Raw genomic sequence first — 26,706 nt, 5'->3', positions numbered from 1 at the left:
TAAGGCCTCCTTCAAAATGAGTGTGCTATTACTAGTCATATAAATATAATTTCAAGGAGTTAATCATAGCTTGGCATTGATTGTCGTGACAAAAATATCGATCCAATTATTATATAAAATCAAATGTATCAACTTGTGCATCAGGCCAGATAAGAGAGAAATCAAAGGCTTTTTCTGTTTAATTGCATAACTGGTCTTAGTCATGCATGGGCAGCAGAACTCTGTAGGCTGTGTTCCTTTTCAAACTGCAGAGGAGAGCTGCAGAACAAGTGTCTGATATGGAGAGGCAGCTGAGTTCAGTGTAGGAAGCATAAACAGAAAACTGGGAAATTCCACATCTAGAATCAATTATTACTTTCTGCACATGCAGGTACACGTGCAAGGTGCCCAGTATGATGCTTGAAGATTCACAGTATCGTCATAAGGACAATGACAACCTCTGTGTCCCTTATACCCCTACTCTATTTCTCCCTTTGTTTCTGAGATTGTTGTGAAGTCAGGATAACAGGCACACTCTCACGGCATCCTCAAATTGTGAAGGTAATGACTTTGGTATGCTTTCTTGAATTGTTATCCTTTCAGATATGGGAGGTGAACCAACACAAACAAACTCTATTTTGCTTTTTTTTCTCAGTGGGGGCCTGAGGCTTTGTTAGCTAGTCCTCTGTTTGTGTACTGTTCTCACAGACTGTGCAGGAACAAATATTACCTTTCAGAGGAGGGAGCATCTGAGGCATACAGACTTACTGACGTAAATGAGGAAGTAGCAATTTTACGCCTTTAAAAAGACAAGAAAAAAATTATGTAAAACTGTCTGTGAGTTCTGTCCAGTGAGATGGCCTGAAGTTGTAGATTTGTGTTTGTGTAAGTATACCTGCCTAAAGACTACAGATGAAATAGCCTTTGTGCTAATTCTTGAATATTTACATAGATGATATATTGATTAATGTACACTGTCCAAATTCAATAAATTCAATAAACTAATAAATAGAGGTAAAGGGAGAAGGCCAGTCTAGTTCTGGTTACAGACAAGGTACACGCAGATCCCAGTCTCCCCTCCTCCAGTTGTTCAAACTGGAGTATTGTTGTTGCTGAAGGCAAAAACTATACTGTATAGGCAGAAACACGGCTATAAATGAATGCTAAGGCTGCTCATTGTTTGATGCTGTGTTTACTAAAAAAATAATTGGAACAACAGAACAGCTAAATTGGTCCAAAAGTGTTACTTCAGGTAAGTATAGAGTAGATGCAAACACTACACATATGAGTATAATCTTACAATATTAATGCAAACTTGTCATAATGCAAGAAATGATTCAAAGGTTTGTTCTCTTGTAAATACAATCCAGTGTTTTATCTTAATGCTTCAAATGCATTTACAAAAAAATGTTCACCGTAGTTCTGTACAAAAAAAAGTCCTCTCAATTTACAACCAGAGACATGAGTATAAGGCTACTTTCACCTCTGATAACATTGTATTTGTAAGTGTTGGCCGCTGAGGATAATAAAACGTTTAAAAAACCTAATCTTAAAAAAACATGAATACATTTAGATTTAATAGCGACTGTACATTTATGATTTAATCAACTGTATTCAGTTTAAATATGAATAGAGACTATGCAACATGTCAGCATGTATAAACTTGTAGATACTCAGGGGTCCTTTGCATTACGGGAATTCTTTCTAATGAGGACCTATGGGCCCACAGAGGAAACACTTTAAGACGACAGAGACAGAGAGGAGAACAGCCAATTTGAAGGCTGCTGTTTGCTTCTTCTTCTATGTTAATGCAGACAAACAAGACCGGCCTGCATGCTGGTTTTCTTTCTGCTCAGGGACCTGCAGCTCAGGGCTCTCCAAGAGGAAACCTTTAGAATAAATTAGTGTGTGTGATTAACTTAATAATTAGGATGTAGAGCAACAGAGTGTGGCATTGGACTCACATCTGCTGCTGAGCCCTCTCCATCCTTTTTTGCCCGTCAGGTTGGTGTGCCTGACCAAGCGAAAGGTCTCCCACTCCCACATGTCACCAACATGTAGTGAAACGTGCTGCACTCATGACAGACTGAACAGTTTGTTCTGTCTGCTCATGCCTGCACAATGGCCTACACTGAAACATCTTGGAGACTCAGAAAAACACAATCATACAGAATAAATGCAAGTAAACACTCGGCCCTTAAAGTAATGCAGACAAACCTATAATTATGTACCGCAGATGTTCTTCTTCAGAGGTCAGTTATATTATGTGTTAGGGTCAGGGCAGATGGAACATCATCTCATTTCTTGGAGCAACATATTCAAGTGTACATGCACAAGTGTATTTATGTTTTATTTTATATTTAGATATGAGAAGAAAAATACGAGATGCTGTCTTTCAATCTGCCATGTAAACACTTTAATGTATCAATATTACAAGCTTTGATGAATTTGGATTATCTGACTTCTGAATTATGAATTATGAATAGCAATTATTATGTGTTGTTTTATCTCCTTAGCCTTCATCCAAAAGTCAGACCCTTTCGTCTCACTGCATTGCACAAGTCACATCCCATGTTCTACAGTGTCGTTTAACATCAGCTGTTGAAGACATTTTGTACTTCTGAAGCGTGTGTTTGACTGAAAAGTAGGCATCAGGGCATTAAATGTAATATTTTGAGTGTATGTAAACATTGTTTTTGATATTTGTCAAGTGGTCTTGCCTTCTAGCTGTTGCATAACACTGATCTCGCCTCAGTGACGGAACATCTTGTATCCTGACATGATGTGGTTTATTCACAACTGAATAAACATTGTGAAATATGAAATCATACAAAGTTGGAGACTGGCGTCAGCGTTTCAAGAAGCGTTTGTAAAAATGATCATGGAGCCCTGTGTGGTGATATATCTTGGGGTCTTTCTACAGTATATTGAACAAAGTAATTCTGAAGGAATGTTCAGCTGTGTTCACTTCACTAAGTAGTTCTCAGATTTTTCTGTCTCTGTTTCTGAGTTAAACCATTTACAATGGGACCATTCTTGTTTGTTTTTTTAAAGACTGTGGTCGATGTCTTATGCAATGTCCTTAAATTCAGTTAAACACCAACAGCGCTCAAAGGCTGCAAACATGCAGCCTTTGAGCAAGGCACTGTATCCCCACTGTATGTTTGTTTACACTTCATTCACTGAACACTTCAAACTATGCAACGAGATGAACAGTACATTAGGCTTTTGTGAATATGTTTGTTGTCCTCTCTCCATTTCTTGACTCCAGAGACAACTTTTCATGCTAAGGTAGGTGGATTTAGAGATTTGGCTGCATGTCTTGTGGTTTGGATGTTCATTTTTGAAAGAAGAGGTTGTTCTCATACAAATGCAACTGTTACAAAAAACTGCGCAATACTATCTCCAAATCAGTGAAAAATAGATGAAACAGAGACCAAAATGTTTTCCAAAAATTGCTTCTGCAAACACTTCACTGTACATATTCTGTCCTTTTAAAGAAGTCAGTATATACAGTATATAATGGAGACCCATTTTAACCCCCCTCACTGTTAACCTCCCTCACTTCATCCAGATCAGTAGTAACAGGACAAACATGATGGTGTCCATGAAATGTAGAGTAAGTTTGTGAAACTCATTTCTTTCTCTCCTCTGAGTACATATGTGCTGACACAGCAGAGCCTCTCTCCCATGGTTACAGCGGGTGCTCCTGTCCACCCCGACCCCCACCCCCACCTCCTATAATGTAGTCAACTATAGCGCTGCTTTACACCCTTGGCAGATTCAGTACTTGGGGAACCTTTCGCCTACATACCATAAGACCTTTGAAAAGTGAGTTATTCTGAGGAATAAAGAAAACTGACAGACAGGCTGACACAAAAGAAATGCAGACAGTAACGCAGTGCAGCAGGAAATAAATAGAGAAAGGCCTGTGGGGGACTGTGAGGGTTTTTTTTAGTCAAGGAGTCAGGAATGTGGTCTATCTGATTAACTAACCATGAAAAAGAAGAGTCCAGTAAAAAGTGTTGGTTGCTAAAGTTGAACTCGAATGATTTAACATACAGGCAAGAAGAAAACTAAAGAATCAGTTTGAGCAAGGGAAGGATTCATTGTCAGATAGATGGGAGAAGAAAAAAAGCATGAATGAGTGGTGGGCCAGTCTATTTCACAGCATATATTTTAGGAACTACAAGCACCTATATGGAGCTGCCTATTTTTAACAGCTTTCTATATACAACATGCAGTCAGCAGACATGAACGGTCACACTGGACCTGCACAACGCCATGTTGTCTGCATCTCTATAAAGGATCAATAAATACTAAGCAAATCAAAGCAGTAAATGTAAGAAAGTTTCGAAGATAGATTCAAAAACACGCAGCCAGAAATGAAAGGACAAAAATGGGTGTGAGCACCTGCAGATGGTCATGCACTAAATGAGGGTTTAGGTCACTGGGTTGTGGTTAGATCGTTTGAGTAAATCTCTTGGGGAGGAATCCGAGTCCTCATCAGTATGCACTTCTCTTCCCCTTCAGGCTTGCCGTAAGGACTCCTCTCTAAAAGAGAAACTAGACCCTCCCGGCATGCCACAGAGCCTGCTGACATTTGTTAATCTTGTCAGTCAGTCAGTCGCTCCTCTTTCCTGTGGAGGGATATGTACTCCAGGAACAGTAGTGCCACAACGGGAATACTTCAATACAAGTAAAGTTCTGCAAGAAATATTACTTGAAAAGGGTAAAGGTAAACATGAAAGAAAGATCGTGAGGTATATAGACAAAAGCTTCAGATTTGTTTTATTCATAAATGAAAAGATTGTCAGAATTTAAAATGTGATTGCCGGAGCAGATTAAAAGTCTACATGGTGTTGAGGAGTTACGTCCATGTCAATACTTTTTTGGTGTGAACTCTTGTTACAGGCTTACATGACCAGTTTGTATCAGACTAATCTACAGTTTGAGAAAATGTGTAAGACTCAGATTGGGTTTGTTTACTCATAAGCTACACCCAATTTGCTATATATGGTGCTCAACATAGAAGACTTTATATTAAATCACTACTGGTTATGTTTTTCTTCTTCTAGCACTGTGCATGATACAGTCATTTATCATCTGTTCTATGTTTCTTTTACTTTGAGTCTACTATTTAGGGCGTAACACTCGCTATACAGTCAGACAGCATCACAAAACGGTGAACTCACTGTAGTGGATTATATAGTAAGTGGTAGTGAGTGATTTCAGACAGGGCCTCTATCTTTCCAAAACAATTGTGGGAAATGTTAATGCTGTGTGAGATGTGAAAACTCAGTTGTCAGAATATTGAAAAACAATTAACCTATAAAATGTAATGTTGGAGCCAAGTGGTTGGGGCGCCCGCCATGCACGTGCAGAGGCTGTGCTACTCACCTCGGGCAGACTGGATTTAGTTCTGACCTGTGGCTCCTTTCTCGCTAGTTGTCTCCCGCTCTCTCTGCCTCTGATTACTGGCTCTGTCCACTGTTCTGTCTCTACAATAAAGTCTTAAAAAAAAGCCCAAAAATTCATCTTTAAATGAAATGTTCAGGAGAAATGTTTAACAGATTACCAAAATAATTTCCAATACACAACACAAAGATCCATTTCTTACATTGCGAGCAGGTAAAGGTCCCTTTAGGAGTGAAAGATTGTCCATTCAAATGAACTTATGATTTCCTCAATGATTAAAAAGCCTTTCTTTGTAAGCTTTACACAGTTTAGATTTCTCCTATATCTCATGTCATCGGGCTTTCCAAATATAGGGAAGCACGTCTCTTAATGTCCATGTGATGTTACTGTTTAAAGCAAATCCTTTTTACAGTTGCAGACATTCAGTGTAATGTGAACCAAATCCAAACTAATGCTTGTAAAGGGGATTTAAATACTGTAAAGTTAAAGTCTGTTCTTGTGCTGTGTTTACATTAGGCCGTCTTAAGTTGGATTCTCCCTCCATTCCGTCCTTATGTACAGTATACATGATGTCCCAAAGGGAAATGTCTGCAGCATGGGTGGTGTGTGTGTGTGTGTGTGTGTGTGTGTGTGTGTGTGTGTGTGTGTGTGTGTGTGTGTGTGTGTGTGTGTGTGTGTGTGTGTGTGTGTGTGTGTGTGTATCTTAAGGTGCTGAGCTGTGATCGCTGATATGATGTTGAAAGAGAAAATCCGTCCACAGAGGTATGTAACCTCACAGATCAATCCTCTTAACTGATTAAAGCTTTACCAGAGGTTTCACTCCCTGCAGCCATCTGCAGGTCAGCTGCCTGCTGTTATGGAAGCTATAAACCTTAATAGTAAGCTTTTTTTTTTTTATTATTATTTTTTACTGTTAGCTTCTTATTGAGTGCATTTTGAGTGATAACACAAGAGACCTCTTTTCATTTAGACATGTCGACATACTCTGAGACAGAGCAATGTGAAGTCACTTATCCAATCATTGGTTCACGCAACGTTTATATTTTCTCCAAATTCAGTGTTGACCCAGTTTGGACGCTTCAATCTTTAAACTATTTCCCTCTGTGTCTGCACTTATCGACTCTGTGAAGGAGACTGAAAGTGGGTCAGAGCAAACATGTGAGGGGCCCCCGAAAAGAGGCTCCGCAGCAGGCTGCACCATTGTCCCCTCACTCCAGGTATGATATGAGTGTGTGTGGTTGTGTGTGTCCCTAAAGCATTGGGTGTTCTCATTCAATTGATGCTGTATTTGTGGAAGTTTCCATGGTGACAATGATTTGCAGTCATGGAAAAGGGGCGGCTGGACAAGTGGATGAATCTATTTGCCACACATGGGTGAGATCTCTGCTCTCTCGCTGCCAGGATATTTACTTTCTCAGACAGGAGTAAGGGGCCATCGGTTAAACAGGGATGAGAGATGTGAAGGAGAGGACAGGTAAAAGTTTGAAAAAAAAACTATAGAGAGTAAAATGAAAGGAAAGGGAAGGGAAGAAAAGAGAGTTTGGGGAGTAATGACAAGACCATAGGGCTGACACAGAGCCTCAGGCCTCAAGGGTGATTTGGATTTGCAACGAGACACGTCGCTGTACATTCCCAACATGACTAAAGCTGCTGTGTTCTGCTTTTCTTGCTTTGCTTACAGTGTTATTACATAGAATCATTACATAATGGGCAGCCTGAGGCCTAAAAATGTACAGTAGAGACACAGGAGTACATGCACACCAGAAACAACCTGCAGAAATCCACTAGGGAAATATCAACTTTTGTTGTTAGGATGTGTTTTTATGTAGAAAAAGATTGTACCTTTGATTGGAAAAGAGGGACTCCTGTAAGCGAGGGAAGGACGGAGGGCAGGGTGGGAAAATAGGTAATAAGCTAAAAGCGGCCTTATTCACCGTTACCTAGAGACAACAGATAGAAATGGGTGGATAATTAACACACACACACACACACACACACACACTTAAATTCATAACCAGATTCTATCTCTCCTTCTCTGCAGGGGGCCTGTTTTCCAGCAGTTCCCCTGTTCAAGCAGAAAGCAGCTCTGTCTCTCGCTCTGCAGCCCACTGCAAGCTGATTTCATAACCGCAATCTCCGGAGAAGATAAAGACAACAAAGACCAGATCATGAATCAGTTTCAGATCAGTTTCCCAGCAGTCAGGTGAGGCTGGTTTCCAGGCAATCAGAAATCAATTTGACTCAATTATCACTCAACCAGAGTCTATGCAAATGAAGAGCTGGTACTTATGTCACGTATCATCCTGCTCTTCATGCTCTGGAAACTTTATAACCGAGGGGGGAAGACAAACGGAGGGAATAAGATGGAAAAGAGAGGTAGATAGTTTGCCTGGCTGGGTGCTGGCAGGTCGGTTAGATAACTGAAGGTCAGAATGTGCTGTGGGTCGCACAGAGCTCTGAAATACCACAGACACAGGGAGACTCGGCCCACACCTGACCTCAGCACCTTCTCCCCAAAATCCTCCACTCTCTTTCACTGCACACTTCTCCTCTCCTTTGCTGCCATTTGCTTCACCCTCTGTCCTCGACCTACATCCATCTGGTGTAAGTGTTTCCTTTTTTTTTCTTCTGATAAACACTTAAACCTCACGGGCCTGCAGATTCATTGAGGTACTGACCATAGAAGAAACTAAGGAAATGTGAAACCAGTTTCCATTCTATTCCTCATACCTGGATAGTGAACCCAGTCAGATTACATATAGAGTTTTTTTTTAATAAAAAAGAAATGCATGAACCAGTACTCACAGAAGATGAGTCTGTTAGTCATCTGTACCAGTGTTTAAAGTTCAATTACCTTCAAAAGCCTTCGTATCCTTGTAGACCTGTTGAACTAGTTCAAGATAATGACACTATAATTATGACGGCTGTTTTATACAGAGCGCAGTTCATATCTTGTGCATCCGAGATAATAATCTTGTTTCCACAATCATCTAATTTGTGACCACAAGATTATTCATATTATTTTTATTTCACATTTTTGGACTTCAGGGGCTCCGTAGTTTCAAACACTGTTCAAGGCCGTGCAACTTTTCAGTGGAAATCCCAACCTAATCCATAGAAACCAAATATTTAGACTTAAAATTTGGAAAAATGTGAATAAAATGTTGCAAATGCAAGTCACCTGTTTTATTTATACGATAATGATAGTGCGGACGTTTAGTTAAAAAGCAGTTTTCAAAGTCCAAGTTACAAAAGGCTAAAAAAAAGGAACCAAAATAAAACACAAGTGATAATCATCATCATGTTTGAATAGAGATATGAAAACATTATGGAAAAACTGGGAAATCACAAATATATTGAGATCTAACAGTATGTTACGGAACAGCACAGCCATGGAAAAATGGGAGTCGAGAGATTAAAAAGTGTAAAATTGACCAGATTCAACAAATAAGTGCTATAAGCTGATACAGAATATTAAACACAGTGTGAAAGTGTGAAATGGATGTTTTATTCAAGCTAAAAAGAGATAACGTTCATGTTAAAGAGTGAATCAGGCCTCGAAAGCTGAAGATCTTCCAGGTCAATATCAATCTTCCAACATAACTGCATGCGTTGTTCGCTGTGAAGTGAAAGTAAATGTCTAAGAGCCAATAACCCGTGTGCTGATATGAAGCTGACCCAGTTGGGACTCTTTTATGTCCTGACCTGATCTAGCTGCCAAGTAGAGCTGTTTATAAAAGATGCAGACATGACACTAACTGTGTCACACCTTGTTTTTCAGTTTTGTTGTAGCACCTCCTACAATTCTCACAGAGCAGCAAGTAAATATTTTATGGCCTGTACTTATTTTGTGCTTTTCTCACCTTCTGATCCCTTTTACACTAAATGACCCATTCATGCACATTCACACACCGCTGGTTATGCTGTCTGGAGCAGTTTGGGGGTCCGTGACGTACCCAAGGACATTTTGACATGTGGACTTCAAGAGCTGGAGATCCAACCTCCAACCTTCCCATCGTACGAGTCGACAACAGCTCTACCTCTGAGTCTTAGCTGCCCCATAACTGGTGGAGGAAATTCAAAACAAAAGTAGAAATACCAATTTCACAACGTGAAGAGACTCAATAAAAGTGAAATTCCATGATTAAACTATTTCTTAATTTGAAGAACATCATAACTATTACATCAAATATCAGAAATATAGGCACTTGTCTGCAGAAAATTGACTTACAACCAATAACTGTATGTGATGATTTTAAATAGTGATCCTAAGAAGTATTCCTCTGTATTAGCTGTTCATTGTATAACTACACTTACCTTACATAACGTTAAGTGGCGAGCTCTCCAAACATCTGTGTCAGCCCCCCTCCAGTAGGTCAGAGGAAAGGTCTGAGAAGAGAGGAGACGTTTAATGAGGTAAAGCTGATCATGACAAGCTGATTATATTCTTTAAGTTGAAACATAATCTGAACAGTAAGGGAAGCCGTAAAAAAACATAGTGTGGTAAAAAGTAGAATATTTGCAGCTGAATATTATATAAGTATAAAGAGTTTGAAGTAACTTAAAAGTCCTGTGAGGTTTTAGCTGATTGTGAGACAAACAAAAATCAACACTGGTGATACAATAACAAAAAGAAGACCATCTGCACCAATAGTGATAACTTCTAAATGGTAGGTTTTAACACCTATAACCACTGTCAACAGGTAGGAGCCAGACAAACTAAATTACAGCACACTGCCATACCAGCCATATGTTCACATCTCAAACTTCAAAGATTCACAGTGACTGATATGTTTAACTGTTGAAAGAAAGCAGGTCAAGATTGTTTAAAAAAAAAAAAAAAAAAACATACTTACACATGTGCAGGACTAGATCAGCAAAGAGGTACCACTTTGTCCCTGCCAAAAACAATACACGCCAACAGGTACTCACCGGAGCTCAGAGAACAAGACCAAGTTTTATTATACTATTTTTTTACCTAAGAGAACTGTGATCCTGTAAAAGGACACCCAGCATGTGATTCTAAAAAGAACCTGAATAAAAATCTCTCAATGTGGCAAACAGAAACATTGTTTTATTCATGCAATGCAATATAAGGGAATCAGAATATGTAACAAATCATCGGGGGTCACAGATAGCAGAGTTACTTAAAAGGGGTTTGAACGTGCATTTGCAGGGCTAACTCTTCATAGTGTTTAATGAGGTAGAGGAACAGGCCTGGCTACTGAGAAGCTTTATCACAGAGGGTCGCCTTACTTGCTTTTTTTTTGTCTGTTTTTGGAAAAGCTCAAGTGTAATCTGTGCGCAGAGCAGCTCACAGCTGAAGGTAACTCGTTGTTTACAGATTAAGTCCCTGCATTTCAGCGGGGACAAGCTGACCCAAATCGTTAGAGGTCAGAAGAAAAAAAAAAAAATCACATCATTCTCCATTGTTACAGTGTGTTTGTTTGAATATGCGTGTGTGAATAATGCACACCTGCTTGTGCGTAAGGGAAAATGTTAGTGCTAAGACCCGTTCGCTCTGTGGCCTCGCTGCAGTCTCTGGGCCAGTGTCATGTGTGAGTGTTTCTGAGGATCCTGCGGTGAGAGCGGAGTATTGTGTTTCTATTTTATTTATTAGCCTCTTATGTAAGCAGCAGCAGGGGGGTGGGACACACTGAGATGGGGCTAAAGGGCACCGAGCGATGAAATACAGTCAGGGTACACCGAGTTGTTGAGGCAGTTTAGAGAAGGAACAGAATTCAATTAAGCGAGAGAAAGGGACAAATGAGGCAGAAAATAAAAGACTTTGAAACATATCATTAAAGATTCGCAGTAATACAAATTTATTTTCTGGAAAATACTGTGACTACTTCTCCAAATGAGATGGTATAACACAAAGGAAATGTAAAAAAAACAATGAGAACTATCAGGAATGGAGGTTTTCCAGCAGGGCAAAATTGCTGATATGTTATTTAAATTTTTTATTTTATTGCCAGAAAGTGTTCATCTAATTACCAATAATTACTTATATGGCAATACCACTTAATACTAATAATGCCATTTTTGAATTACATTGCTCTTGGATGATGGTCTGCAGAGTCTAAACCTTTAATTACTTCTTGTTTTCTTTGTAGGGAACATGCTTGTAAGATATGCATACATACACAGTGTATACATTTTACAGAATAGAAAAGTATCTTCGCTCTAAAGAGCAAGGACAAAGAAAATGTAAAATTTCACAATGAGGTTTTGTTCCGAACCACTCAGAATCAATCTTTGACCATAAATCAACGTTATCAATATTGTGTATCCTTAACTTCAAACGAGTGTTTTAGCCATGGGACATAAAAATGCAGAAATGAACTGAATATTACCTGAGAATCAAAAGAAAAAACATGTAACCGACACAATGTGCTGCAACTGGATACAAGAACACACACTCCAAGTCACCCAGGGCATCAGTGAAAGCAAACAAAGAGGACTGTGAGAGAATCATGTAAACACACCTCCGTAAAGCACCTGGCTTAACGCTGACCAAACCCACAGCTCCCCTCGGGCCTTAATTGGCATCAAAGTGGCCAAGTCACCCTAACCCCTCGACTGTCACCAGGAATTCTCTGTGTTTCAGTGTGTGCGCCTGCAGGCTCTATAGGAATAAAAAAAAAACAAGCTGTCTCTGCTCTGCTTTGCTGCTGTCTGTGATTTCTGTACAGAGAATGTGATGTAACAGAGTCCAGGCTGAGGCTGGACAGAGCGAGGACGGGGTAAATCTGCGAGAAACAACTGAAGTGATAACAAGAGAAAGACAAGATTAAGAGGGAGGAGGGGGAGCAGGAGGAGGACAGAAGAGAGGTTGAAATGCTGCAGCCCTCCCCTCTGTCTCATCCCCTTTAAGTCAGTGCTGAGTGTGTGTAGCAGTGTCTTCCCCTCTCCTGCTCTCTCTCTCGCGGTGTTCAAGATGTATTTCATACTGCTCCCTGTACTGACATTAGCCATGCCAAAGGGGTGCTTGTGTGAAGGAGAGATAGAATCTGGTTATGAATTTAAGTGTGTGTGTGTGTGTGTGTGTGTGTGTGCGTGTGTGTGTGTGCGTGTGTGGGGCTAAGAGGGGCCGTTGCCAAGTGAGAGAATGCAGCCAATTTATGTAACTCTTACTTCATCACTTTGCTGCTGTTTCACCAGTTTTGAACCCTGAGTGGCTGCAGCCAGTTCAGTCTGGAGCAGACTGGGCTTGAGCGCCTATTTGAAGGTTGTTATCCATCCCTTGGAACCCGGTTTAATGCGTCTGCGTGTGTTTGTTTGTGTGTGTCTGCATGAGTGTGACAGTGTGCGTCATTCTGGCTGATGAACTTGAATCAGTAACCAGGTCTGTTGTTCTCCACATTCCCCTGTGACTCTGCGGCTCATTTGGGATCATGTCACAATACCTCACCCAACCTTGCTGGCTTTTTTAAACAACTGGAGCACTGACATGTCCTATTCTATTCTATATTTAGATCTTCAATAAGTACATCATAGTTTTTTCCATTATAATCTACTAAAGGAATTTTGGAACCGAAACTAGGTTGACATCAGACAAAGGTCACAATGATAGTAGTTACCTGAAGATACAAACACTCACTTGGTAGGGAAACAAATTAATAATTATTGTTACACAGGTTTTTGTGGTTTTTAATGAGTTAAAGAATATACATGTTTGGCACCTATACAATCACATAGCAAATCAATAGTACTTAATATTAATGTTAAAGGACTTTGAAAGTAATCAGTCATATTATTCTAATAGTAAAGTTAAACTTAAAAATGTTGTTGATGATTTCAATAACTGTTTTGCGGATGGTGGCACTAGTTTAGCAAAAGATGAATGCTTCTGATGACACAAAAGATATGTTCAATAATCAGAAAAATAATTATATGAGTTCAGTGTTTCTCAGTCGGGTAGATAAATTATGATGATTATAATTGAAATTGTAAGAAATTTCAACCGAAAAAGATTAACCAACATACATTACGTTGACGTGATTATTATTACAGAGATTATGAAATTTGTTTCGAGACCTTTGACCTATAGATGTAATCTGTCTATCAAAAGGTTTTTTACTAACAATATGAAGTTAGCAAAGGTCATTCCATTTTTTTTATGGAGATAAGCACCGCATGGACAACTTTTGACCAGTTTTCCTTCTTCCTCAATTTTCTATGTTTTTCTAGAAGTTATTTGTGTAACATTTGAATCTATTAACTTGTAAAACAAATAAATTGCTGAATAAAAACCGAAAAGGATTTAGGGAAAGTAGAACCACTACTTGTGCAGTAATGCAAATGGTAGAAAAATATAGCAAACAACTGAAACTGATGACTGCTCCATGGGGTTGTACATTGAGCGGCAGAAAGCTTTGGATACTAAAGATCACAAACAAATCCTGAGAAGGTTAGAGAAGAATGGGGTACGAGGTAATGATTATATTTTTTCTTCTATTTAGAACGTAGACATCGATGTGTACAAATGAATGATACATGTCAAGAACAAGGAAGCTGGTTAATTGTGGAGTACCCCAGGGATCTGTGATTGGCCCAATACTAATTAAACTTCATATCAATGATATTTACATTGAAACTGCTTTTTAAAATATATGATTTTTGCAGATTATACAAATGTATTTGTAAAAATTGAAAACACATTTTGTGTAGTGCAGAAATGGAGCATTGAAGCTATAAAAACTTGGTTTGATGTTAATAAATTGTCTCTACATTGTATATTAAAAAAACTAAATTCATGATTTTTGGAACTCAAAACAAAATTGATGGGGCTATTTCGTAAAAAATCTGTGACATTAAGACTGAAGGAGTTCTTGAGACAGAGTTTCTTGGGATTGTAATTGATAATAAACTAACTTTTGACTGTAGGCCATATATGTTGTTTACAAATATTGTAGCGTGTATGATGACTAAATAAAAAAACTGTCAATCCAATACACAATACATAACTCATTTAGCCTTACTGGCTCCATTAGGTTAGGTTAGCAAAATTGGTCTGTCACATAGACTGTACAGTCCACCACTTTGATTCACAATCAAAAATGTTCTTATTTAAATTTTTAAAAAATGTGTTTACATTCTGTGCTGCAGAGAATCAGGACGTACTAATAGGCTTAAGCTAACACACTGTTAGATGGTGAAAATGAACTCTGCTTAACATCAATATGTTAGCACGCTAACAGTAGCATCTAGTTCATTAGCACTATTGTGTCAATAACTTGAGCTGCTCTACTGGCTGTAGAGTTCACAGAGCATTTAGCATTAGGATTTAATGTTATTGAGACAAACGTATATTTCTAAATGAAGGCAATGTTATGTATGTTTCAATAAGGGAATATTGTAATGTTTTGACTTAACAGGGTTTACATTTTTCATTGTTCTTAAAGTTTATATCTGTTAGCTTGTTGGGGGTCCACAAATGTAGGCTATCTGATACTGATTTCAAACAGGCCAGCAAAGTGATCAAATGGAACAAAGCTGTAAGGTTATTTCTATGGAGTTTCAGGTTGTCAATGCTGTGTAAACTCAAGTAAAAGATGGATATTTTACTGATATGTTATCATGTAGCTGTGACTTCAAGCAGTGGACGCTTGTGTAGGTGAGGTAGATGTTGATGCCAACTTAGATTTTTAATTCCCAGCTATGCCCGCAAACCTTCACTTCCCTCTGGGCTGACAGACATGCTGAGGAGGATCTTCTCTCCCCGTGTACTGCAGCTCTTTTGTCTCAGTTCCAAAATGTCCTAATCCTTTGCGTCTCTTGTCAGGTGGGTTCAGCTGGTTCTTTATCCCCAAACTACTCTCTCCACCCTTTTTTCCTCAAGGGCACCATTTTATCTGCATGAACTGCATCAACTGAATTGGCACAGGGCTAGATGATTGTCTGTGCTTTGTTTTGTAATGGGAGTCAGTGTTATGCAGTGCCTGTCTCTGTTAGGTTATTTACCCAATGTAATCTCTAACAAACCTACAACCTTCACCACCTTAACCTCTGTATTGTTCAGTACCTGGACTGATCTTTATGTTTCATAATCTCACACAGTGTGACTCATGCATATGAATCATAATGTTACAAAAGATGGTTCAAAAAAATTGATTTTGGAAGCATATGTTACATAAGGAGACGTTTCTTTATTTTCTCCTCGGCTGTACAGAACATAAACAATAACACGCTCACCCCCACACACGTCTTAAGAAAAATCTACAAAACAAGATATGGCTGGTTATATGCCATGTGGGCACTGATAATACAGTGGAATGATAAAAAAAAATGAATTATTCGTCATCCTCTTCTTCATCCTCCACCTCCTCCTCCTCTTCCTCTTCATCACTGATGACATATTTTTTTGCCTTCTTGGTGGCCGTTTCTTCATCGTCCTCTGCTTTTCTCTTGCCCGATCCCTCGCCCTCCTGAACAAAACACAACAGTAGAGATGACTCTCTGGCGTGAACAGCCATGCTGACAGCAGCATACATTCTGTACCTTTGCTTCAGTACTTTCTGTGTGTCCTTTCACAGCTGCTGCTCTTTTTCTGGCTCTACAAATTGTTTTTTGGCAGAAACAGTCTGTGCAGAATTAAGTGCATGATCATCAGGACTAGTATTTCCTGTCCTGTTCTGGTTAACATGAGGGTAAAGAGGCAAGTTTGCTTTTTAACCCACATTGTGTCCTGCCTCACACTGCCCCCTGTCTGCCTTTCTGGAAACCATTGTCTTTAGTTCTTTAGCTCCTTATTTGTGCAAAAGCTAATCATATAAAAAATACATAATGAAAAGATGGGATAAAAGACGCTACAGAGGACTTATAAAAGGAACCACCAAACACTGACAGTGAAAGCCTCAAAATGGAGTTCTGGATGTTTGACCAAATCCACAAGAGGGAAGAGAATACATTTGAAAAATATTCATACTCCTGAAAACTTTCAAAATAACTTGTTTCAGATCCACCTTTACTTTTTTTTTTTTTTTTTTTAAATCAGAAAAATAAGGAGCGACCCCAAAGCAGAGCTGAAAATCTGTTCCACAATTCAGCAGTTCACTCGTTCAGACCTTATGAGGAGTTGGCCTTGACAGGTTCTGCAGATTAGTAAACATACTAGTTTTGGGGCTGGTTTTATATGTACTTCCCATTACAATATTATATGTATAATATATCAACATATTAAAGGATAAATTAACGAGCAGTTCACAGTTTTTCTGGACATGATCTGTATTGGTTTTTGGGCATAAAGATCGTAGCACATCTAATACTCCACCCACCTCATCACTGTCAAGCTTCTTGGCCTTCATCAGCCTCTGGGCCTTGTCGTCATCGGAGCCTTCATCGCTGTCCGACGAGTAGATCCTCGCTCGCTCCTCTGGATCACGAAAAAACACAATTATGTTGATGAGGGCTTCAGTGACTTGTAAGGAGAAAACAGCAGGTGAAAGAATAAAGAGAGAAGGTGAGTGTGGTAAACATCTTATCGTCCTCACCTCTCAGGCCTCCTCCTCCCTTGTATTTGCTCTTGATGGCTGCCAGGCTGATGGCTTCCTCGCCCTCCTCCTCGTCATCGTAGCGGTCTGGCTCCAGGTAACTGCTGCTCAGGCCTCTCTGGTGCTGCTTCTCCCTCATCCTCCTCTGCTGGGACTCTCTGCGTATAGAAGCTCGCAGACGCTCCTCCTCTTTCTGCCGGGACAGACAAACCAAAGGGAATAATGCTTCAAGCTACTACTTGAATATATTTTCTGTTACCTTCATTTCAGTTATATGTTGGGTATAGATGAGGGGCAATGGTTGCTTTTGTTAATTTCTCTTAATATTATCTGTAGCATAATCTGTTGTGTATTTTTTCCTAATTAATATTCTTCAATAACCAGCTCGTACGATGCCTTGAGTAAGAGATAAAGCTGAATTGAGACTACACTGATACAGGTGTGACTGTGAAGACTATGACAGGGCTTTCAGGAGCAAGTCCGGCATGTGACTGCACTTGGCATCAAAAGTTTGTTTACACATTAAACAACCAGAAAATCTCCGTGCTGCTCATCTTCAACAAGTGCAGTCAGGCGGTCTCATTGAAACTACAAACTTTGCTATCAACAGAACATGTTTAGGTTGACAGTAGATACACAAGCCCAAAGTCTCACCCTATCCCTGACTTGCTGACACTATTTCCATTTGACCGGCCCCTGTGTGACCTCATTATGTAAGCATGTCAGGGTAGGACTTTATGTAACTGAGCCCCATGCTTGCCACCAACTGGCCCTATGCAACCTTTTTTGGTCTCCGTGGTAACAAAAGCATTCTCGGGCAGGGCACAGGAAAGACAAACAGGACAGGAACAGATGGACAGACTGTGTGTGTGTTACCTTGATCATTTCGTTGCGATGCGACTCAGGATCTCGTCCAGCCATGGGGAGGATTCGAATCTTCTGCGTCTTTGAGCAGCGGTCAGCCAAGGACAGGGTCATCTTCCTGTGGGTAGCGCTGTCTGTGGAGTGTGGCCTGAAAAAAACAATAATAATGGGAAAAAGTGTTTATTTCCTGTGGGTTTTTAAGTGGGAAATGCAAAAAACCAATGCATTTGCATTGCAAATTGGTAAAAACAACACTGTCCCCTGCCAAGCCTGTCTTAGCCCACAGTAATACAATATTACCTTGTGGAGTTGTACTACCAGTGCTATGGAAAAAGTTTTTTTTACAGAAATAATCACAAGGTGGACATCATCCATATGTAATATGAATATGGTAATACGTTGAACTCATTTTAATCTTAAAATGTCTTCTGAAATATACTAATGCAAACACAACTGCTAGGTGAACAGAAAAACTACACAGAGCACCTAAGGGCATCATACACCTCAGAGTTTTTGGCTTAAAACTTGCTTCAGACCGCACAGATTTAAAAAATGCTGTTTTCCACTCTTCCCAAACCCACTGGGTTCTCTGCCTTGCCTCATGTTTTTATGAAACTGTGTTTTGGTATCACAATGGTTTCAGTAGAATCAGCATTTTATTCTGTTTCCACCTGCATGAATACAAACATTTTTGCTGCTTCAGCAAAAACATTTTCTTGTTAGAAAAAAACCCCAACTTGATTTTAGAGGAGCTAGAGCCATCCTCTAAATGATGTGCTCATATTTGATTCATGAGCAGAAGGAGCCAACAGAAGTCTGAAAACATCATCTGTGGTTTGTAATATTAATTCTCATTAAAACCAGACATAAAACTAAGCTTTCTACTTGAACATTTCTGTTCCACAACTATCTGCAGTGCCTCAAGCTCCTCTTAATAAAAAAAAAACTGTTACCTAACCGCTGTACGCTGAGCAGCTTCAGTCTTAATCCTAATCAAACTTCTCTCTGATGATTGGACCTGATCAGAACAAATAGTAATGTCCTGTCTGGGAGCGTGGAGGCCTGCAGGGCTTTAAAGCAGCTTTGGCCCCTTTCCTACTAGACCCATGTGGTTCCAGAAGACAGAACATCCAGGTGGACCTAGGGGCACTAAGAGGCTTAACCAGTTCTTACTGGGAGAAAACCTGGGGCAGCTTGCACAAGGTGATCCAGCAACTAACACTGTACACTTCTGAACAGAGCTTGTATGAAGGCTGCTATTGTTGTTGTTTGGAATGAGAGACATCCTGGGGCTTATTTAGTGCATGTACGGCTGTCAGGGAGCCAGACTGAGGAGGGGGGGGAAGAGGAAGAGGAGGAGGGGGAGGAGTGTCCCTGGCAACTGATAGTTTCTAATTCAAGTGAGTGTTAGACTCTGGTCTGAAGAAGCCGCCTGTCACCAAGCACAAGAGTGGCATGTTAGTGTGTTACCTGAAGGTGAGTTTGGTTTTGAACACAGCCTGTCCCTGCAGTCCTGTGCCCTGACGGATGAACAGGTGGTTGTGGTCTCCCTGTAGAGGAGCTTTGTAAACATCAAACACTTCGTTCCCCAGGTGGAGGGACATGCTGTGGAAGGAGAGAAGACGTTTCAGAAGCATACAAAGTACAGAGTACCACCTGTTCACAGGGTAATAACCCTACACACCTCCAGTATGATATAACGCACTAACCTGCCGTCAGACCATTTGACGATCCGGGCGTTGCTCTCTCGTGTTTCATTTCCCTCCTCGTCTCTTTTGGCTCGCCACCGAATTGTGTTCTCAACCTGCAGGGGAGACGGAAAAAAACGAAAACATTAGTCACTCTGAATGAAGTGACAAGAATCATACGGCCCTTTTTTAAGGCGGTACTGTGACGGGGCGCCAATAGCCTAGGGGTTATGATGCACGCCCCATGTACGGAGGCAATAGTCCTCAGCGCAGCGACCTCTGACCTTTGCTGCATGTTATCCACCAACAGTCTCTCTTCAGCTGTCATAACCGATAAAGGCAAGTATGAAAAAGACAGTACTGTTAAGTCCCCTGCAGTTAAAACATCACACAAGTGTTGTAATGGAGCTCAGCCACCCCTAAACCAACACTGTAAACACATTATGCCTATAATACCACTGCGGCGCCTTAACCCTTTGTAAAATCACAGAGTGGGACATCAATATTACGCTGTTGTTGGTTCAGTGAAGAGGTATAAAGGCATAATGATGTCAAAGTGTCATAGCGGCACTGCAGCGATATCTCAATGTGAAACAGACTTTCAGCTACAACTCCTTCAAGCTATTAACATTTTGGATTTATTTCCTTTACACACCACACACACAGCGACAAAAACATACCTTCAGTTTGAGCCTTGTTCGTCCCTCCTCATCCAGCATTTCTTCATCCTCAAATTCATCCTCATAGTACTGAGGATCAAAAGGCCTATAGAGCAGAATTTAATAAAAAAATATTTATTTGAATAGACCCTGAAGTTACACAGTTGTTGACATGAGAAGCCAGCACATTCAACTGAACACCATCAGGAAAACTGTGTTAAAACTCCTGACACGACGATCCTGAATAGCTTCAACTTTCAAGGATCACATTTTTTTTTTTGAATGTTTGGAATTTAGTTTTTCTTTAAACCTTGACTACATTATAAAAGCTTGTCAACTACAACACGTGTTTATGTGTTCATGTTGTATATAGTGACAGTAGGAGTGTTCATACCTGGGCTCTACAGACAGAAAGTTGGGCAACTTGACAAAATAAAGGTCAGACCCGAGGTCTGTGCTGACTTTAGGGATTTCGACTTCAATACGGGTTTCAGGCGCAGGCTCCTCTTCTGCATGCTCCCCCTCCATCCCATCCTCTGTATCCTACACACACACACACACACACAAAGAGGAGAGAGAGAAGACAAGATTATTATTTTTTTTAAAGTGAGATTCAGTGACCTTTGATAAAGGGGATTAGCTTCTAGAAGCTTAGTGAGAAGCTCTGAGAAAAAGAGATTTGGGACCCTCCAAAAAAAAAAAAAAGACTGCATAATAATTAAAGAGGCTTAGTGACTTGTGGAGGAAAGAGACAGAGTGAGAGGGCAGGTAGATACCAGAGGCTGTCCAGGGGTCGGAGGCTTTTCTGCATCACTGTCAGATGAGATGTCGTCTGCTTCTCCGAACAGGTCGTCTGCTGCTGTTGTCTTTGCTGCAGGAGAGTATAGACCTTTTTTTAATACCCGGTTAAAGCAGCTTATAAAACCGACTAACTCTGCTTTTCCAGGAGATACTATGATGAACCAACAATGTAATGTTTACTGTATAAAAAAACAGAAAGGAGCAAACGTTTTCTTACTCTTCTTGGTTCCGATATCGCTGTCAGAATCCGAATCAGAGGCAGCTTTCGCTTTGGTTTTCTGTCTGAGGAAATCATCCTCACTATCGCTCCCCTTTGCCGAGCCTTAAAAAAAAGGAAGAAATGAAAACAGTTGAAATACAATCCAGTGTCCTGCATGATTTACAGAACATAGAAAAGCTTCTTACACCAGATGTGAAAGAATAATTCTTGCATACAAAAAGACTGAGAGAAAACTTCTTCCGGAGTTGAAAGATTAATCTCAACTCTCTCAGTTTAGGATATAAATGTTCACATCTTCCTCTAATCCTCTTCTAATGAAATCTAATGTGTGAAGATTAACAGAGATGGTGGTGGTGGGGGGGGGGGGCTGATGATCCAGAGGTCAACCACCTCTAACTTTTATACTGACCCTGTGGCGTAACCGACTTCCTGTTCCTCGGCCCCTCGTCGTCCGAGTTCTCTCTCTCTTCATCAGAGTACCGGCGTTTCTCCTCCTCGTCCTCTGATTGGTCGCTCTTGGCCCCTCGTTCCCACTTCTCATCATCTGACTGGTTCTCCCTGCCAGAAGCCTCTCCGTCAGAGTGAGGGGTGCCGGGAACAGACTGAGGAGTCCGGGGGTCGCTGTGCACGCTGTATTTCAAACAAACACAGAAGAATGATTCGTAGTTATTACGTTCGTGACTCTTTTTTATTCTAAAATCACTCAAGTACATTTTGTGATAAGTGCTTGAAAATATCAGTCACTCAAAGGATTACAGGATAAGCAGAACAAACATGAAACACAGATTATTTGTTTAGTTCATTTATTAAAAACACAAAACAAACTTAAGCTTCTCAAAGCTGCTATTGTTTTTATCATTCTTAGGTGGATTTTTGTGTGTTGAAACAAACAATGGTCTGAGGCATTGTGAGACTGGGATTTCAGCTGTTTGTTTGTATTTTGACTTTTTAGACCTACAGGTAACAGTAAAAAAATATCACTGACTAAACTTGTAGCAACTGTAGTTCACGTAAAGCAACATCTGTGCTTTTGTTCATTCATTGTTGTCCCTATAGAAGAGCTGAAACAAACGCGTCACTGTCTCACATTGTGTTCTGTCGCTCTCTGGCCTGAGCGTATTCATTCTCTGTGAGGAGGAAGATCTTTAAGGCCGGCATTTCTAAAAAAAATGCTTATCAACACTTATCTTCACAATCTTATTTTTTTTTATTTGTGGATTTGTTTTACAGTTATCTAGAATGAAATATATATGTGTGTGTGTATTGAAATACATTTGTGAATCCTTCTGTGTGCATTTGCGAATACTGAGACTGATCTAACTCCATTAAAAAAAGCCGCCTCATTTTTCTATTAAGCTCCAGGAGCAGAAACGTGCTAAAACCATTATAAATATTGAAGAGGCGTTTGAAAAATGAAATGAGGTTAGAACCCAGAAAGGTTTCAAGACCGATGCAGGGCAGGAGCTTCAGTGCCCACCACATGGAAACCCCCCCCCACACACACACACACACACACACACACACACACACACACACACACACACACACACACACACACACACACAACGTATCAGAGTTACATGCTGCTCCTTTAATACATATTTTGTTTGATGTCTTATTTTTGCTCAATTTCTTGTCTTCTTATGTTTTGTTTTTTAACTTTGTAAAGATATTTGAATTGCTTTATGGATGAATAGTGCTCTACAAATGGTACCCTGCCCTAAACAATAAAGCACATCACTGTGTTTTGGCCTACCTTCTGTCTGAGTGAACACTGCCCCTCTCAGAGCGAGGGCTCCCTCTGTCAGAGCGAAGGCTCCCTCTGTCAGAGCGAAGGCTCCCTCTGTCAGAGCGAGGGCTCCCTCTGTCAGAGCGAGGGCTCCCTCTGTCAGAGCGAGGGCTCCCTCTGTCAGAGCGAGGGCTCCCTGCTCCAGACATCTCGCTGCCAGCTGGGCTTCCTCCATCGGACCTGTGGCCCCCTTCTTCCTCGTCCTCATCTCGATGGCCGCGCTCTGAGCCGCTGTGCTGCTCTACATCAGAGTGTTCATTCTCCGCCTGGTCTGAGTGCATGCTGGCGTCTGACTGGTTCCCCGACCGTTCAGACTGGTTGTCACTGCCGCTGTGTTGACTGTGCTGCTCGTCCTCACTGTCATCTCCAAACAGTTCCTGTTAGTTAGAAAGAGAGGAGTTAGCTGACTCTAACTCACCTTGTCACCTCAGCAAAGAGAAGTGAACATAATGTAACTCAGCAGTTCTAGCAGGGTGGCAGTGTCTTCATGGTGCCTGACATCAGTAAAGCAATAGGATTAAGAAGCTGCTTGATGAAAATGCTGGATGCAATAAGAAATGGTTCAGGCAAAGTTTCACTGTTATTCCGTCTTCCACTACAGGACCTCCATCCACACTCAGTTTCTTTTAGTATCAAACACAGCTACAAACCTTGTTCATACTGGGTTTTCCTCCCTCCTGGCCTTCTTCGTCGTCATCATCCCGTTCCCTCTCACTGTCACTGCCGCTGCCCGAGGCGTTGCTGGCAGATCGAGGTCTTTCCCGATCGGTGTCTGAACCGGATCCCGAGCCAGACTCTGAAACACAACAACACAGACTGTTTATATCGGCAACAAAACGAGTGTATAAAAATCAGTTCACGGCGAGGAAAGGCTGTTGCTAAATGAGTGCTCTCGCAAAATGTCTCATTGCCTTGTATTATAATAAAACGAGGTCGACACAACACAGCTCATTTTCTCATTACAGAATGGCTGAACATCAGAATTCAAAGACAGAAGGCCACAACATTTTCAGTAGATTACATCGCCTCTCTCGTGAACCCTTTTTTAACAACACTGTCTCCTCTTAAGTTGCCTAGTTGTGGCACCAAATGTTCTCCATAATGTAACGCTTCAATGTCGCATCAAAGATCACATTTGAGGGTTTGAACCGCATCATATATACGCAGACTAAAATCTAAATAATGAGCAAATAAACAAAGTATTGTGGATAGTAACTGCACCACATCTGTCCTACGAGTACTAACTTGTAAATGCATGGTTCATGGTTTTATCAATTCATTACATTACGTCAAACGTCAGTGTAAGCTGTGAATATTTAAAACCTAATGTAATGAATTGATAAAACCATGAACCATGCATTTACAAGTTAGTACTCATAGGACAGATGTGGTGCAGTTACTATCCACATTTTCCAAGAGACAATACTTTGTTTATTTGCTCATTATTTAGATTTTAGTCTGCGTATACAGCTTACACTGACGTTTGCAGAGCATAGAGAAAATTGTCTGCAGAAAAAAAATGTGATTTATTAATGCATTATTTTTAAGTTTACTGTTACGGCTCAGTGAAGAATTACATTTCAGTTTGACTCTTTATGCTTTTACGATTTTTCATAGATATTTAATTGTTTGCATTGAGTTGGTTTAATCACCAACAAGTTATATCACACTTGATATCTCCATCTGAATGTTTTCTCACACAATAAGTAAACTACTCAATACATTTAGTCTGTGGTTTAAACCACTTTTAAAGATTTAAACACCTGTAAACACAGGAGGAGCATCGTGTCCATGCCATTTCTCCTAGTTAGGAACTACAATTAATTTTAAAGGTAAAAGCTATCACATTTAGGAAATAACAAACGTGTTCATGTTTTTTGTAACGCAATGATGAACAAAACATCCTGACCAAACATTCACACTTGCAGACTAACACAGTTCAGTTCCGGTTGTTTTAAATTGCTCACTGCTGCTTAGCATTTAAAAAAAAAAAAAAAAAACACTTTAATTAGTCCGCTCACTTAATTTAAAATCAAGTCTTTCAAAACCTGAGATGAAACATTACCTCGCTGTTCATTGTCGCTGTCTCCATCGCTCCCGAACAATTCGTCCATGTCCGCCATTTCTTCTAAACTGCTGAAGAAAAAAAAAAAAAATGTGAGCAACCGGAAGTGATGTTTGAGGAAATGATTTGTTTCCGAGTTCAACCTGAGACCGGACATGACGATGACGTAACCGACCACAGGGCGGCGGTGTACACAACGGATTACTCCACCATACAGCGTCAACCTGAAATATTGTCTACTTTAAATAAAATGCTAAAATAAAATAAAATAAAATAAAATAAAATAAAATAAAATAAAATAAAATAAAATATAATATAAATGCTAAAATAATATAAAATAATGCTAAAAATGAATATTTAATGAATATTATTTAATATTATACAAAAGTGTTATTTGATATATTTTGAAATCAAAATAAATAAAATAATACTGTAGTAATAGTTTTTGAATCCCTGGTGATTCTAGTTTAAAATGTGTTAAATAAGTTATGTAAGAATCATCTTTCTAGTCATGGTTTGAATAAAAAGTGTATTTTATTCTACTATATTTTTTGCAACCATTTGAATGATTTTCAGTCAGACACTATTTTTTAATGATTCAGGCTTATCTATCTATATTGACATTGGTCTCTCAATGATGTTATCAGTGATTTTATAAACTACGTCAATAGCTTTTCTGCACTCTTGTTAAGCACTTTGAACTGCAATTTAATTTGTCTGAAAGGTGCTATATAAATAAAGTTTGATTGATTGATTGATATGATACAGCTTTGTGTTAGTAGCTGCAGTGTATTGTAAATTTGGAGACTATAAATGTTTATTTTAGCTGCTGTAGAAAAAGGTTCAGAGCTGTTCTTCACTTTTTCAACATGGTTTAGCATCAGCACAGTCTGGTGTTTGAGTTATCTTATTTAGAAAGATTAAGTGTAATATTGCTATATTTAAAAAAGTCTTTATTAGTCAAACCATATTCCATCCAGGTAATCTGTTGCTGCACAGCCTCCTAAATCATCTTCCATCCATTAATCCAACCTGCATACCCATGAAGCCAGCATGGCAACATCAATATCACAGCTAAACCATGTGATTGCTAAAGTGTTCTGTCAGCCTCAAATCTGTCTTTACCATCAACCAACATGTATTGATATAGCCGATGTATCTATTGAGAATAAACTAGTCTTTCTTTGAGTACATATTACTTGCTGTTTACATTACTTGCTGCTATTTATTTATCATACCAAGTCACCTTAATCATCACTTGTCACTTTAACTTGTCATTCTCTTCATATACTGTTTCAATTCTCAATTCCCCCCAGTTAACTTCATCATTCATTTTGTTCTTGTATATACCCCTTGTTTTTATTTTTATTTTATTTATCTTATCTATTCTGTTTAATGTGTATTTGAGCTTTCTTGTCTGTGCTGCTGTAACGCCCGAATTTCCCCTCTGGGGATCAATAAAGTACTATCCTATCCTATCCTATCCTATCCTATATCAGCAAAAGGCTACTCCTAGTTTTTAAGCACCAGTGTCTCATGTAAGAGTTTCTGTGTTACATTTGATAGCATCTTATTACGTTGCACATTTTGTGTGAGCCAGAGGGTGCATGAAATTCAATATCTCTGCTGTTGTGCAATGCCATGTTGCGAAAAAGCTCTCCTTTATCCACACAATGAAGTGGAAGACAAGGTTCTTATTGTACACAGTGTGTGTTTCGGGTGTGTTAC

The 26,706-nt window shown here is 39.8% G+C and overlaps 1 protein-coding gene across 1 annotated transcript; it reads right to left on the bottom strand.

The window, feature by feature from the left end:
* Nucleotides 1-15,528: 15,528 nt before the first annotated feature.
* leo1 (LEO1 homolog, Paf1/RNA polymerase II complex component) lies at nucleotides 15,529-25,112 on the bottom strand. Its single transcript, XM_065952795.1, has 14 exons — nucleotides 24,979-25,112; nucleotides 23,564-23,709; nucleotides 22,881-23,290; nucleotides 21,534-21,754; nucleotides 21,122-21,226; nucleotides 20,880-20,974; nucleotides 20,498-20,646; nucleotides 20,125-20,209; nucleotides 19,466-19,560; nucleotides 19,227-19,361; nucleotides 17,769-17,904; nucleotides 16,893-17,085; nucleotides 16,677-16,774; nucleotides 15,529-15,827 (listed from the first exon to the last, which is right to left on the bottom strand). Exons 1-14 carry the CDS (start codon nucleotides 25,034-25,036, stop codon nucleotides 15,693-15,695), a joined length of 2,061 nt encoding a protein of 686 aa, XP_065808867.1. The 5' UTR covers nucleotides 25,037-25,112; the 3' UTR covers nucleotides 15,529-15,692.
* Nucleotides 25,113-26,706: the final 1,594 nt, after the last annotated feature.

The sequence above is a fragment of the Labrus bergylta genome, chromosome 3, assembly GCF_963930695.1.
Source record: "Labrus bergylta chromosome 3, fLabBer1.1, whole genome shotgun sequence".
In the NCBI taxonomy this organism is placed as follows: Eukaryota; Metazoa; Chordata; class Actinopteri; order Labriformes; family Labridae; genus Labrus; species Labrus bergylta.
This window is presented reverse-complemented; position numbering and strand designations above follow the sequence as displayed.

Bases quoted from the DNA above. Each gene is read 5' to 3' on its own strand.
- leo1 (XM_065952795.1), bottom strand. From the start codon at position 25,036: ATGGCGGACATGGACGAATTGTTCGGGAGCGATGGAGACAGCGACAAT. The intron at 21,755-22,880 runs GTAGGCCAAAAC...TTTGAAATACAG, and splicing joins AGTGTTCACTCAGACAGAAG to CGTGCACAGCGACCCCCGGA. The intron at 16,775-16,892 runs GTGAGGACGATA...TTCGTGATCCAG, and splicing joins GGGAGGAGGAGGCCTGAGAG to AGGAGCGAGCGAGGATCTAC.